Raw genomic sequence first — 16,133 nt, 5'->3', positions numbered from 1 at the left:
TTTTTTTTTTTAAATACTCACAATTCAAAGTAAATTTTTATCAAAGACTTATGTATTAAAAGCATTATGGTCTCTGAGCCAATACTTTATTTATAGTAGGAATATCAATTAATGTCGGTAATTGTTGGTACTTAAGGTCTTTTCAAATGTAACTGATGGCAAAATTTAAAATTTAAAGGAAGAAAAAAGTCATATAAAGGGAATTTCATTAGCATCCATGAAGGCAGGACCCCTTGAGCACTAAACTTAAGTACACATTTTACACATTTTAAACAAGTACACATATAGGAAACTTACTTAGTAATTATGAACTCCATCCTCGGCTTAAAGCTTAAAGAATCTAAATTCAGTCCTACAGTGACTAAAGCAACAATGCCTGACATTCCCAAAACTTCCACTGGGGAGAAAAAAAAAAAAAGAACATTGAATGAAACTAAATGCATTCAAATCTGCACACTGAGGTACTTTATCTTGAGTAAAGAATTGGTGGGAAGCTTGAGAGCAGTATTTCTTGGAGAGTTGCTTTAAGGGATTGGCCTAATCCTGTACATTAGGGGCTGGCAAACTTTTTCTGTAAAGGACCAGATACTAAGTATTTAGTCTTTGTGGGCCACAAGGTGCCTGTTGCAACTGCCCAACTCAGCAGTTGTGGTGCAAAAGCAGTCACAGATAATAAGTAAACGAATGAGTGTCCAATTAAGCCTTATTTACAGACACTAAAATTTGAATTTTACATAATTTTTACATGCCACAAATATCCTTCTTTTCTGTTTTCTAAACCATTTTAAAATGTAAAAACCATTCTTAGCTAACAGACTGTCCAAAAACAAAAGGCAGATTTCGCCCATAGGCCATTGTCACCCCTGCTGCAGACCATCATTGAGGATAGGCCTAATGGAAAAGTAAGTTTCACAGCCTCTGCTCAGCACCTCAGGGATGCTGTGCTGCATGTGCTAGGTAGGAGTTGGGGTCCAATGCCTGTGCTTTCTTGGTGACTGTAGTTCCTGAAGCCTGCTTTTTTTTTTTGCTGATATCAACCTTGCTAATTAAAGTTATCACTCATCTGGCTCTAAACAAATGTGCAAACGTAGTCTGAGGCAGGAAAACCAATCATGAAGAATGTTTGGATACCATAAATGCCAACAGTCCTAGGCTGCCGAGTCTTCAAATATCACATTATAAACATTAGACAGAAAGGAAGGGAAAGAACAAATCATGAAGAATGTTTGGATACCATAAATGCCAACAGTCCTAGGCTGCCGAGTCTTCAAATAGCACATTATAAACATTAGACAGAAAGGAAGGGAAAGAACAAGACAGGTAGGAACGGAAGGGCTTTGGAGCAGGACAGAGCTGGTTGCTCTTGGAATGTGACCTCCTCTTTCTCCATTAGTGTCCCTGCATCTGTAAAATAGGTGTAAAATAGTAATGCCTCATATAGTTGTGGAGTTTAAATTAGATAACATGTAGCTTGGCACACTTTTAAAGCAATAAATAAACGATAATCATTATTATTATTATGCTATTAATTGTTTTTATCTATTCACTTTATTGCTTAATAAATCAATACTGGTGTTTAATTTAAAGAGGATTTTATTATTCTTTTGGTTTATTTAATCACTTAAGTTCACTTTAGACTTCTTTTACCTACTCGTTTGAATAACCAATGTCAGTAAAACCAGTAGTGCTGCAAACTGTGATGACAGAGGAGCTGTCAAAATCTTATTCCCAATTCTCTTTAATTAGTGTTATTGGATTTTAAAGCTCATCATAGTCTTTTTCATTAACAGTCACTAGAGACAATATCTGCTATGAGGAAAACACTAAATAATTTTATGTAAAAACTGATATCATTTTATCTAGTATAACCCCAATGTTGTAGGGATATATGGTGTGAGTGCATCCATTAATACATGTATGTATGTATTAATATGTATCCATGCACATATTAATATATGTATGTGTACTTTTTTTAAAAGCCTGGACATATACCAAAATGTATCTGTGGTTAAATTTATAACATGGGTTTATAGATAATTTTTTTCTTCTTTGGCTTTTCAGAATTTTTCAAAAATTTTAAAATAACATGCATTACTTTTATAATTGGAAAAACAAAGTCTTTTAAAAATTACAAATGCTATTACATTAAATGTATTTGAAAGGTACCAGAAGTGGGGAAAAGGTCATGGAACATAAAATAAAATAAATTTTATCAGCATAAACCCAAGTAGTTAAAAATGGAGTTGTAAAGTTTTTCTGACACAACGGAAAGAAATGATCACAGAAAACTGGTGTTGAGGACATGCAGCGCTCTCTCTCTCTCTCTCTCTCTCTCTGCTTTAGGAAAAGTAAAGGTCCTCCTGATAGGAGACTCAATGGGATTTTGTTTAACTGGACTTAAGCCAGTTGACAGTGTGCTCATTAGTGAAGGAAAGAACAAAATTGGATATGACAGAAATGGAACAATTAGAGGATGTCTAAATGAGAATTTTATCTATGTTTTTAGATTTCTGGCAATTGAACTTCTCCTTATAACAGTGTCTGTTTCTGATTTTATTGTCAGGAACTTATTAAGTGTAGGAGTGAAGGACTGCCTGAGGTTGTTTTTTAATTCCTGAAGCAGAGGAAAGTGTCATGGAGGAGGGACGTATACTGGTTTCCTGGGGCTTCCATAACAGAGTACCACAAACTGGTTAGCTTAAACAACAGAAAGTTAATGTCTCACAGTTCTAGAGGCCCAAAATCCAAGATCAAGGTGTCCACAGGGTTGGTTCCTTGTGAGGAAGGGCTGCAAAGGAGAATCTGCTCCAGGCCTCTCTCCTGGCTTGTGGCAGCCTCGGGCAGTCCCTGACTTGCAGCTGGCGTTCTCCCTGTGTCTTCACACTATCTTCCCTCTATGTGTGACTGTCTCTGTGTCTACATTTCCCCTTGTTAGAAGGACACAGTCATAGTGAATTGGAGCCCACCCTAATGACCTCATTTTAACTTGATCATCTGCAAAGACACTAATTCCAAATAAGGTCACATTCACAGGTACTGGGGGTGAGGATTTCAACATATTTGGGGGGTACACAATTCAACCTATAACAAGAGGCTATCCAGCAAGCTTTCATCCTGAGTAGGGGCACAGTGCTATCTTGATGCTACAAAGAATCACTGGTTGAAGTATTTTTATCCCACGAGAGTCCCAACTCTGGGATGTATTTAAGCCTGAGTGATTAATGCTAAATTCTTACCCTCTCTCACTGATTCACAACCTGCAGCAACTCTTACCTGGACAAATGCAACCTAGATTAAGATATTTCCTCTCTGTTGCTGGCAGATACAATCTCAGAGGAATAATTTCTAGGGAAAATCATCAATCTCTTTAGGGCTGATTCTTAGAGACTTGTACCTGCTCAGGAAAGCTCGTTGTTAAATTTTCAGTAATTTTGTGAGCCAGCTTTTGATCAAAGCCATCTTTAAAATCAGCCATGGTGGGTGTATTGATACCATGAAAATTGGCAAACACTGCAAATCAGGGCTTTTTTTCTCCCCAGAGAGCCAGTTTACCGCCCTACCACTGCCTAACTCAATCTCCTCATTCTACAGGTTGAGGGAACTGAGGCTCAGAGAAGCTAAAGTACTTGTGTGAAGTAATATGGCTAGTTGGAGGTAGAGCTGACACTAGAACCGAGGTGTTGGCTCAGTTCTCTACACTCTCTGCCTCCCAAAATCTATTAAACCACAAATGGCTCAATTGTTTAAAGATCCCATACTCTACAGCTATGTGAATTAAATGCCTTCACAGAAATCAGCTGCAGGGCTGGCAGTTTGGCTCAGGCGATGGGGCATAGCTCAAGGGTTTGGATCCCCAAACTAGCCAGTGGCCAAAAAAAAAAGAAAAAAAGAAATCAACTGCAAATATTTTACATTGCTGCTTGGTACAAAATTATCAGACCTCATAATCCTTAAATAGTCATACATTTTGCTGAACTTTTGAATTGAATTGAGCTGAATTAATCTAGCTTTTTGGTTGCATATCTGAATGAGCATAAGGAATCCATTCTACTTAACTAGATGACATCTCTACCCAACTTAAAAAGTTGTATGTCAGCACTAGGAGTCTTCTAACGTGGTAGGGATGTTAAAGGCTCTAAGGAATCCCATCCTGACCCCCTGACCCCAATTCACACCCATAAACATCCCGTCTAGCAGGATGTCAAGCACTAATTTCCATGTTTTAGAAAGAAAGGGAAAGAGAACCACCACTTATTGACTGCCCTATTTTGAGCCCAGTGGCGTGCTGGTAAATGTTTAACACCAGGTCTCTGGGAATAAAAATGATTTGCAGTGTCTTCCAATTTCCATGGTGTGAAGACTCCCACCATGGCCAGTTTCAACCTACCAACATAACGTCACTTGAACATAGAGTTGGGAAGAGGTGTCCATAATCAGCTCTGGCTCTCGCAAGCCAGTAAGAGCTATCTCCAGCACACCAGCATGAGCAAATCATATAACACACATGATCTCATTAATGCTGCAATACTCTCTATAAATTAGGTGCTATGAAACCACCTTTATAGATGAAGAAACTGAAGCTTAGAAAGGTTAAGTAATTTTCCAAGGTCACCAAGCTAATAAATTACAGAGCTAGGATTTGAACTCAAATCTGCCTAACTCCGAAACTCTTCAAAGACTAGAATCAATTTATAAAACCAACATGTGCTAAATTACTATCCAGCAGATGGCAAGATCTGAGCTTGGCTAAGGGAAGATAGAAAAGAGAACAAAAAAATTTTTTTGACTAAGAGACAACCTCCACCTCAAGGAACTCACAATCACGTAGAGAGGGAGATCAAATTAAAATTTTTTCTTCAGACATTTAAGGCATCCATAAAAGCTTAACAGGAGAAAAAAAATAAAGAAAGTTGAAGGAAATGAGCCTTCAGTGAATATTGTCTATGATTTTACTGATTCAGGGCAGTGAGCAACCCACAGGTGGCGATGTATCTGTAGAAGAAACAGAGCTTTTAGGTAACTGGAGGTGAAAAGAGGAGTAATTAACCTCTTGATAACTGAATTCTTTCATGACAGAAGTTGCTTTACTTCCACGATGAGAACAAAAGCAGAATTTGACAGTTTGGCCATACTTACTATGTCTCTTGAGGACTGGTTACCTCGGTCCGGCTAGCAAACACTTTAATTCCCAATTTCACTGGACTAAACTAGCTGAAGGTCCACCAGTGCTGGGCACTCTTACTTCTGCAATTATTCTGTTCGCCTGCTTCTCTTCCAGACATAAATATACCCAATTTCTCCCTTTCCTTTCCTGCCTCTGAGCCTCAGGTAAGGACTGCCATTTTTACAGTCCCCTCAATTTGGTGCCCATTGAATTAAAGGCTGTTGGGCTGGAGAAGACCTCAGAAGCATCTCTCCCAACTTATTCGTTTTACAGATGGGTTGCTCAGGGTCAGGGCAGGAATGAGCTGAATGTTGACTCTGCTCCCAGGGGGCTGCCAGTGATTACATATAAGGTCAAAGAGTACAGCTCAGAAACGATAAGAGACTAGCCACAGAGAGCAGTGCAAAGGGGAAGGGGCAGGGAGTTGAAATAAAGAGGATGTTAAGAGAGACCAGAAAAGAGCTGGAGGTGGCAGTAAGATGACAAGACACACAGAGGGGCCAACAAAAAAGGGGGAAGTTATTGGGAAGAAGTAACTAGATTCAAGATCAGGGGAAATATTTATAAAGCTTACTTTGAGGATAGCATTTTTTGTATTTGTTTCTGTCTTACCAATGTAGAAAGTCATGTACACCAATGAAAAGCAGAGAATGACATTAGTCAGCGTATTGCTAAAAAGGTCAGTCAATATAAACTGAATGATTCTTGCACACCAATATCCACATATTATACTTCCAAAAATGTCAAGGAAGAGTCCCATGACTACATTTAACTCTAAAAGAAAAGAAAGAAAAATAGAAAATAAGACACAAAATGTTGAGATATAATTTTTGGTTTCTTTCCTTGATGGCATTTGGGTCTGTGCACTTTGGTTCACTCTTGAGATTTTGACTGGGGACCTCATTCTTCGGCAGATGGGGGTGTCCCATGAAAGCCTGGCAAAAGACTCTCTCAGGATATCCTTCCCTTCTAGTCTGCACCTTGAGGTTTGCTTATCCAAGGACAGAAGATTCAAATGTCCTCAGGAGGCAGGCAGAGAACATAAATGTATAAAACCTGTGACAAACTAAAGAATGAACATTCAAACAAAAGACATCCAAATTCAAATTTTTTTACAAACTATGGCAGGGCCAAGCAAACCATGCCAGGGTCCCTGCCAACCTGCAGTCAGTCAGTTTGTGACTCCTGCCCCCAGCCCAGGGTGCATTTGCAAAATAAAAAGAGGAAATTTTCATTAGTGACTATAACTCAGGGCACTAGCAGCTATAAGTGGGTAGGTATCAGGGTAGTCCTAAATAATGAAGTCCTAAATGACAAAAATTGTCCCACCCAAATGTCTATACTTTCCTCATTGAGAATCACTGCAAACCCCTCTTTATCCACCAATATTTCTCTCTCCTTTTAGCCCCTCCCTCCTCTTGCAACTATCACAAAAATATATCAGGAGGACACCTTTTCCCCTTTCATGCCATGACTTTTTTCCCCTTTCTTCTCTAGTAGTACCACATCTGGAAACCTAGCAAGGCAACATGCTCCATATCCCAGTGGGCTTTAGCCACATGAATCCGGCTATTGTCACTTCTAGGACCTGACTCTCCCGTATTGCTTGAACCATTCTGCTTTCACCCCTAGATGCAAATCCAGGACAAGCCAATTCTTAACATCCACTCATTGAGATCTAGATTGATCCAGGATAAAAGTAAATCTGAGCCAGCTGACACAATTTTTGTATGTGTGCACGTATGCACTTATGTATATTGAGGGAGATAATTTTTTTTAACATTCTTTCCCTCTTAATGTTTCCTCCATGAAAATATATAGATAGTAATTGTTTTCTTGTTATTTGATATGTCATTTTAAATGGTCCAAGAATAAAGTAGAGGGAAAGCAGCAAAATTAAGACATCTTGAATGTATTTTAATTTCAATAAGAATGATTTTAAAAAATATACAAACCAAAAAAAAAAAATGCCCTTACCCCTAAACATAGAAATGTGGACTGTGGTGCTCCGAAAAAGTCCAAAAATAATGCTTGTGATGCCAGAAAAGATCAATGATTCTCCTCTAATGATATCAGTATACATTTTAGAAATGCCTGGAAAAGGAAATAGAAAATATAATTTGGTGTGCTACATGAAAATTATGCTCTTGCACAGGAAACAGAAAGAGAAGAGAAGGAACAGGATACAAAAAAGAAGAAGGCATCCATGACTGGGATGGGTCTGTAAGGCGATCACAATCGCCATTTTCAAATTTCTCTGTTGTGCCTTCTGTATTTCCAACAGCAAAGGAACTTGGCAGTAGCACTCCTTATATGCCCATTGCCTTGACCGTGCTCAGACTTCAGGAGACAAACACTTCTCAGGACACCACATTTCACCTGAATAAACATGAATCAGACTCCAAAAGAACCTCATTTTAGAAACAAAATATGACCCAGCAATCCTACCCCTAGGTATACCCAAGAGAATTGAAAATGTATGTCCACACAAAGTTTTGTACACAAATGTTCATAACAGTGTTATTCATTATTGCCAAAAAATGAAGACAACTCAATGTCTATCAGCTGATGAGTGGATAAACATGTGTGGTATATCACTACAAAGGGACATTAGTCCTCCACAGAAAGGAAATACTTACTGAAACATGTTACAGCATAGACGAAGCTTGAAAACACTATTCTAAGTGAAAGAAGTCAGACACAAAAGCTATATATTATATGGTTTGATTTACATGAAATGTCCAGAATAGGCAAATACATAAAGACTAAAAATAGATTACTGGTTACCAGGGGCTTGGGTTGATCAAATTCCACATCCAAATTTCCATTTTATGTCATTTTCTTTCTGCCCGAAGGACTTCTTTTAGCATTTTTTGTAGTGCAGGTCTTCTGGTGATAAATTCTTTCAGCTTTTGTATGAGTTATGATTAAGAAAGTCTATTTCATTTTTGCTTTTGAAAGATATTTTCACTTAGTACAGAATTCTAAGCTGACCGTATTTTTCTTTTTTAGTAGTCTGAAAATGTTGCTGCACCATCTTTTGGTTTGCACTGTTTCTGAAGAGAATTCTGTGATCGTTACTATTTTTGTTCCTCTGTACATAATGTGTCTTTTTTTCTCTGGCTGCTTCTTAAATTTTCTCTTTATCACTGGTTTTAAGGGATTTAATTTTTATGTGCCTTGGTGTGCTATTTCTTGGGCGTGGATTTTATTGAGCTCCTTGAATCTGTGGCTTTAGTTTTCATCAAATTTAGAAATTTTTCATTCCTTATTTCTTCAGATATTTCTTGCTCCTCCCTCTCTCTCTCTCTTCTCTTTTGGGGACTCATACATTGGGACATTTGAGGTTGTCCTACAGCTCACTGATGCTCAGTTCATTTTTTCCAATCTTTTTCTCTCTGTGCTTCATTTTGGATGGTTTCTAGTGCTATGTCTTCAGGTTCACTAATCCTTTCTTCTGCATTGTCTAATCCCACCCAGAGTATTTTTCACCTCAGACATTGTAGTTTTCATCTCTAAAGTCTGATTTAGATCTTTTTTTTTAATCTACCATGTCCAGTAGTGTGCCAGTAAAGAAGCTCTCCAAAAATTTTTTTAAAAGGCCTGATTTGCAGTGTTTGCCAATTCCATGTGTAAACACTCCAACTATAGCCAATTCCAAGCTACCAATGAATTAACAACTGGCTAGTAAAATTCCTGGTCATTTAACAATTGGCTCTGGGCCGGCCCAGTGGCGCACTGCTACAGTGCACCGCTTGGGAGCGCTGCGACGCTCCCGCCGAGGGTTCGGATCCCACATACAGACCGGCCACTCACTGGCTGAGCGAGGTGCGGGCGCAACACCAAGGTTTGCGATCCCGTTGCCGGTCCCGGTCCGGTACGGGCACGACACTGAGGGTTGCGATCCGTTGCCGGTCACGAAAAAAGACAAAAAGGAAAAAAAAAAATTGGCTCTTATAAGCTGGTATGAGCAGGTTTTACCCCATACTCAATCTTTCTTTTAACTTTTTTAACATATAGAATATGGCTATAAAAACTTTTAAGGTAAGGGTGGAGGGGTCCAGGAGCTGAGAGCCTCAGCAAAGCCCCTCGATGTTCAAATATAGCCCAGCAACAACCGAGCCACCACCAGAAACCCCCGGGGCTCCTGAGCAGGAGTTGGGGGGTGGCCCACGGGCCTCATCCATATGCACCGCCCTCCGCAACCAGGCCAGTGAAGGAGCCAGCCATGGGCCAGCCCTGCCCTCTCACCCCACCTTCATTTCCCTACCCTTCTACCTCCTCCCCCTCCACTGCTCTGCAACATCTTAGAATATAAAAAAAGAAGAAATAAATAACTTTTTAAAAAGAAACGCTTCTTAAACTTAATAATGACAGTCGTTATCACTCAACCTTGCTTTTCCCTGTTGCAAAAGCTCCTTCGTTCTCACTGGACTTGTTTTCAGTAAGTTTAATCTTGTCTGTCATTTTTCTCTCTTTTCCCATTTCTGTACACCCTTCTTAAAAGTGTGGGCCAAAACTGGATTCGATATTTCTCAACTCAAATATACTTCAGTGTGATATATATCTAAATTATTTATGAAAACTATTGAAAATCATATGTAATTTAATATATATCTTAAAAGTTTTCAAAAGTAGATGAAAAAAACTTTTAATGTTTTTTGCCTACAGATTCTATCATCTGCATCATTGCTAGGTCTGCTTCTGCTTATTATTTTTGTACCCTCCATGGGTCATATTTGCCTGCTTCTTTGCATACCTAGTAATTTTTGATTGGATGACAGAATTTTATATTTTACCTTATTATTTCCTGTATATTTTTGCATTTCTTTAAATATCCTTGAGCTTCATTCTGGAATGCAGTTAAGTTACTTGGATACAATTTAAACCTTTTAAGTCTTGCTTTTAAGCTTTGTTAGGTAGCACCAGAGCAGCCTTTAGACAAAAGCTAATTCTTCCTACTACTAAGGCAATTACCTTCTGAGTCCTATGCCTGATGTCCCATGAACTGTGAGGTTTTTCCACTCAGGCTGTATGAAACATGAAGGGAATTGTTCTCTTTGCTTCTTCAAGTATTTTCCTTCTCCAGCCTTGAGCACTTTCTTCACAGGTGCACTATTGAATATTAATCCAAAGACTCAAGGGGGTGCCCTCTGCAGATCTCTTGAAGACATCCTTCAGTGTAGCTTTTATCTCTGCAGTAATTTGCCTCGTGAACTCTAGTTGCCTTGGCCCTCCTGGACTCCCAACTCTTAGTCTCCCCAACTCAAGGAAACCACCAGGCTCCACCTAAGTTACCCTTCACCACACTAGACCTAGACACTCTCTCAAGGTAATAAGCTGAGGCAAGAGCCATTGGGGACACACCTCTTTTTTTCCCTCTCTCAAGGACCACTGTCCTGCACTGCCTGATGTCCAATATCGGAGAATTGGTTTTTTCATACGTTTGTCCAGTTTTTTAGTTGTTCCAGGTGGGAAGGTAAATCCAGTCCCTATTACTCCACCTCACCCACAGGAATATATAAATAGAGGAGACTTTTGTCTCTGATGAGTTTGTAGAGCTACATACATACCAGGCCTGGACTTCTTTTACTTAAGAGCATAATCCCCAAATTTAAGAACATATGACCCATGATGGTACATTATGCAGCCAATTGCAATTACAAATTGATATTAAAAGGATTGCACAGCTATATATTTTTTAAAAGCAGCTGTTTAAGTTTTTATTTGTATTTATTTTGTGGGGTACAGTGTGTTACTTCAATACATGCATACAATGCACAATGATTCATTTAGGGCAGATAGCATAGTTCTGTACCATTAGGCCACCCCTTCTCCTCTTCCCCACCCACCTCCCCTCCCAGCCTCTGGTAACCATTATTCTACTTTCTACTTCTATGAGAAACACTTTTCTTCTTTTCTTTTCTTTTTTTAGATTCCACATATGAGTGAGACCATGCTGTACTTGTTTTTCTGTGCCTGACTTACTTCCCTTAACATGATGGTTTCTACTTCCATCCATGTTGCTGCAAATGACAGGATTTCATTTCTTTTTATAGCTGAATAGCATTGTATTGTGTATATATATCACAGGTTTTTTATTTATTTTTATTCATGTTTTTTTTTTTTTAAAGATGACCAGTAAGGGGATCTTAACCCTTGACTTGGTGTTGTCAGCACCACACTCTCCCAATTGAGCCACAGTATTTCAATCAGTTCATCTGCTGATGGGCATTTAGGTTGATTTCATCTCTTGTCTATTGTGAACAACAGTATGATGAACATGGGAGTGCAGGTGTCTTTTTGATACATTGATTTCATTTCCTCTGGGTATATACTCAATAGTGGGAATAACTAGGTTGTAAGATAGATCTATTTTTGCTTCTCTGAGGAATCTCCATACTGTTTTCCACGATGGCTGTACCAATTTACATTCCCACCAACAATGTATGAGAGATCTCTTTTCTCCACATCCTCACCAGCGTTTGTTATTTTCTGTCTTGTTGATAATAGTCATCCTAACTGGAATGAGATGATTCTTCATTGTGGTTTTAATTTGCATTTCCTTGATAACTAGTGATTTTGAGCATTTTTTCATGTGCTCATTGGCCAATTGTATGTCTTTTTTTGAGAAATATCTGTTCAGGTCCTTTACCTATTTTTTAATTGGGTTGTTTGCTTTTTCGCTATTGAGTTGTTTGAGTTCCTTATATATTCTGGATATTAGCCCCTTGTCTGATCTGTGCTTTGCAAACACTTTCTCCCATTTTGTAGGTTGTCTCCTCACTTTGTTGATAGTGCCCCTTGCGTGCAGAAGCTTTTTTTGTGTACTTTTGCTTTAGCTGCCTTTGCCTTTGTGGCCTCTTCAAAAATGTGCTGCCCACTCGCATTTTGTGTAGCATTTCTAGTAGTTGCACAGTTTCAAGTCTTAAATTTAGGTCTTTAATCCATTTGGAGTTGAATTTTGTGTATGGTGAGAGACAGAGGTTTAATTTCAATCTTCTGCATGTGGATATGCAGTTTTCCCAGCACCATTGATTGAAGAGGCCATCCCTTCCCCACTATATATTCTTGGCACCTCTGTCAAAAATCAGTTGGCTATAACTGCACGGGTTTGTTTCCGGGCTCTCTATTCAGTTCCATTGGTCCATTTGTCTATTTTTAGGCTGCTACCATGCTGTTTTGGTTACTATAGATTCACAATATATTTTGAAGTCAGGAAGTGTGATGCCTCCAACTTTGTTCTTTTTGTTCAAGATTGCTTTACCAATATATGGTCTTTTGTGGCTCCATATAAATTTTAAGATTTTTTTTCTATTTCTGTGAAGAATGTCATTGGTATTTTGAGAGGGATTGAGTTGAATGTACAGATCGCTTTGGGTAAAATGGACATTTTGATGATGTTAATTCTTAAAACTCATGAACATGGAATATTTTCCATTTACTTGTGTCCTCTTCAATTTTTTTCACCACTGTTTTACAGTTTTCATGTTTCACCTGCTTGATTAAATTTATTCCTAGGTATTTCATTTTTGGGTGGTTATTGTGAATGGGATTACTTTCTTGATTTCTTCTTCAGCTATTTCGTTATTGGTGTATAGAAAGGCTATTGATTTTTGTGTATTGATTTTGTATCCTACCGCTCTACTGAATTCATTTATTAGTTCTAGTAATTTTTCGGTGGAGTCTTTAGGGTTTTTTATGTACAGGACCATGTCCTCTGCAAATAGGGATAGTTTTACATCTGTTTAAATAACTGATGTATTATGACAATTAGATAGAAGTAAACTATTTGAGGAAAGGGTCATTTATCTAATTCACACAAAGGAACTACGTGGGGGCCCTGCCAACACCAGAAATAAGTGAGAGTGATTTTCCCCATAAAAACAAGTCAAATTTGTCTTATTAGAAAAAAAATGGATCTAGAACCTATGTACGATGTGAGTGTTATTGACTATTTAAGGTCTAGCCAAATGCCTTTACTATTTTTGTTTTAAAGAAACAGATGACTTTCTACTGTACTCATTTTAAAAAAGAAAAAAAACCAATTTGATGTTTATAGTTTATTACAACCATTTACAGTCAAGAGATTGCTGAAAAGGGGGTGGGAAGAGAATGAGGTAATAAAACAAGTGGCAAATATAAACAGCTGAAAGAGAAAGACAATTAAAGGAAAGACAGAAAAAAAATGTACTTAGCGGAACAAGGAGAGAAAACAGCACAGGATCAGTCTCTTCCAGAAGTATAACTACTTTGTAACAATTTAGAACATCAAAAGTGTTCAAAACCCTCCTGTGTTTTCCCAACCATAGGTATAAACAGGTGTAAAAATAGGAATATCACTTGCTGAAAAGGTTGGAGGTTTCTCACTCCAATTATAAGGTAATATATTTCCACTAAATTCAACTGATACGTTATAACTGTTTAGGAAAATATGTCTGATTCAAAACCAGAAACCACAGCATCTCATCATTTCATGTTTTTACTGCTATATTAATAAAACGTGACAATAAGGAGATATTTCAGAGTAAAATCACTTTTTACCTTACCAAATAAGATGCAGAGTAGTGCAGGACCACAAACTGTCTTGGGAATAGTTTTTATTGAATAATATATTTGAGTGCCAGACTATCTCATTACCCCTTTTCTTGAACTAAACTGCAACCACCTCTACCACCTGCCCAACCTTAGCTACTGCAAAATGGAGGCAGTTCTAACAAGAGTTGGCAAGACCTTGGAAGTGTTTCATTAGGGGTCTTCATTTTTTTCTCTGTATTGGTAAACAAACTCATCAACTTTGAATCTCTACTTTGTGGCTTAGAATTTATGGAATGGAATAAGAATGCCAATTTTTATCACCTTCTGGAAAGATTACATTTTCTTCTGAAAAAATCGTTTGTGATTATAATTGAGGTTATTGATCGCAGATCCTCCGTGGTTGTCTTACTTGCACTGTCTCCTTAAAGTTAATCAGTGCTCCATCCCCAGGGAAAGGAGCACAAATTCCTACTCAGCTAGAGGCACAATTTGTGCAGGAAAAATATAACCAAAAAATAAAATAAAATAACATAGCCTCATATCTTCAAGATAAGAGAGAGAAATAAATCTGACATACCCATAGTTTTCAGTAAATTCACAGAATGAAGAGGGTCTGTAATGCCAAGGATCATGCTAAAGAGTAGGCCAGATTGAAAATCCCACGACTCTCCAATGAATTTCAGAACCACGTATCCAGTTGTGAGTAATGCTATAATAAAGCTAATGAATCCAATTAACAAGAGCTGTGAACCAATTCAGAACACAGTATTAGGTTTAACATCTAAAGATGGCATGACTGCATTTACTTATGTCCTAAGAATCAGATCTTAGTTATGTATTTTATTTCATTATATTTTTTAAGCATGGAATATCTCAATTAATTTTATTTTTTATTGAAGCATAATTGGTTGTACTTGTTTGTGGGGTACAAAGTTGATTATCAGTAGCTGTATACAATGTATGATAGTCAAATCAGGATAGTCAGTTTATTCATCATTATAATATGTAATCATTTTTTTGGTTATGTATTTTATGCAATTTCTCTGAAAGATAACTTTAAAAGGTATTCTAACCTAACTATCTGCCTCAAACGAACCATCCCTTTCAAACAAGATTCTTCTTTATTATTTAAAAGACCAATTCTACTATCTTTCTGGTTGCTGTTCTGCTTTAACAGTTCTCAATATCAAAACATTCTTAAAATGGACTGCAAATTTCTCCTGCTTCTGTATAAAACACATCATGTATTCTTCATTTGAAAGTAAATCATTACTGACAAACTGTGTCCGGTACATGATACAAATTTAAATACCAAGACTCTAAAATATTCAAAGAAGGGCCGGCCCGGTGGCGCACTGGATAAGTGCGCCACTTAGGAAGCGCGGCGGCACTCCCGCCCGAGGGTTCGGATACCACATACAGACCGGTTCCCGCTCACTGGCTGAGCGAGGCGTGGGAGCAACGCCGAGGGTTGCGGTCCCGTTGCCGGTCCCCGGTCCGGTGCGGGGGCAACACTGAGGGTTGCGATCCATTGCTGGACACGGAAAAAGACAAAAGACAAAAAAAAATAAAATAAAATATTCAAAGAAGATTCCCCCTTTTGCCTTTAATTGTAAAATAAATAGTTTCACAATAGGGAGGAGAGAGGCCATGAAATACTTGAGATTAAGTGATTTATTTATACAGTTTTGTAATTTCTATGAACACATTGTTTATGCCCAAGTATAAGGAAATATATATTTTCCAAAATTATCTCTCAGGAAAAAAAATAGTTGTGTTATTCAATCCTTTTTTTATCTTCCATCTCTGTTTTTGTTCTGTTTTCTGTGAGATTTCCAGAACTTTCCCATTAAAACCTTTTACTGAATTAGTTTATTTTAGCTATCATATTTTCAATTTTCAAATTTTCTTTCTGGTTCTTTGTTTCTTTTTATAATATCATGATCTCATTCCTTATCATTTCTGTAAGGCTATTAATTATATATATTTGGAAGTTTTCTTCTGTCTCTTATTTTTATCATGAATAAATGTTAATTTTTATCAAATGTTTTTTCTTTATCTATTGTGATATCATATGGCTTTTCTCCTTAAATCTCTTAAGGACATGAATTACATTAAGAGATTTTTTTTTCCCCCCAGTTTTTACAACTGTATTTTTTTTTTTCGTTTAAATTTTTATTTTGTCAATATACAATGTGGTTGATTATTATGGCCCATCACCGAAACCTCTCTCCCTCCTCCCTCTCCCCCCTCCCACCCAAGAGTGTCCTTTCCGTTTGCTTGTTGTAACAACTTCAAAAAATTGTAGTTATTATATCCTCCTCCCCTCCCCCCGGTTTTTTTTTTTGTGTGTGTGTGTGTGTGTGAGAAAATTAACTTATCCATTTCTAGCTCCCACCAATAAGTGAGAACATGTGGTATTTCTTTTTCT

At 37.7% G+C, this 16,133-nt stretch overlaps 1 protein-coding gene across 1 annotated transcript in view; it reads right to left on the bottom strand.

Moving 5' to 3' along the window:
- The window catches only part of SLC9C2 (solute carrier family 9, member C2 (putative)), a 100,738-nt gene that overhangs the window by 68,228 nt on the left and 16,377 nt on the right, over positions 1–16,133 (bottom strand). The window contains exons 4-7 of the mRNA XM_008579261.1: positions 14,280–14,445; positions 7,142–7,258; positions 5,777–5,938; positions 298–397 (exon numbers count right to left, since the gene is read on the bottom strand). Coding sequence (XP_008577483.1) covers positions 298–397; positions 5,777–5,938; positions 7,142–7,258; positions 14,280–14,445 — 545 coding nt within the window. The remainder of the gene's footprint in view (positions 1–297; positions 398–5,776; positions 5,939–7,141; positions 7,259–14,279; positions 14,446–16,133) is intronic.

Source organism: Galeopterus variegatus, unplaced genomic scaffold (assembly GCF_000696425.1).
Source record: "Galeopterus variegatus unplaced genomic scaffold, G_variegatus-3.0.2 Scaffold1844, whole genome shotgun sequence".
Lineage (NCBI taxonomy): Eukaryota > Metazoa > Chordata > Mammalia > Dermoptera > Cynocephalidae > Galeopterus > Galeopterus variegatus.
Note: the sequence above shows the minus strand (reverse complement) of the source record. Positions and strands in the feature narration are given on the sequence as shown.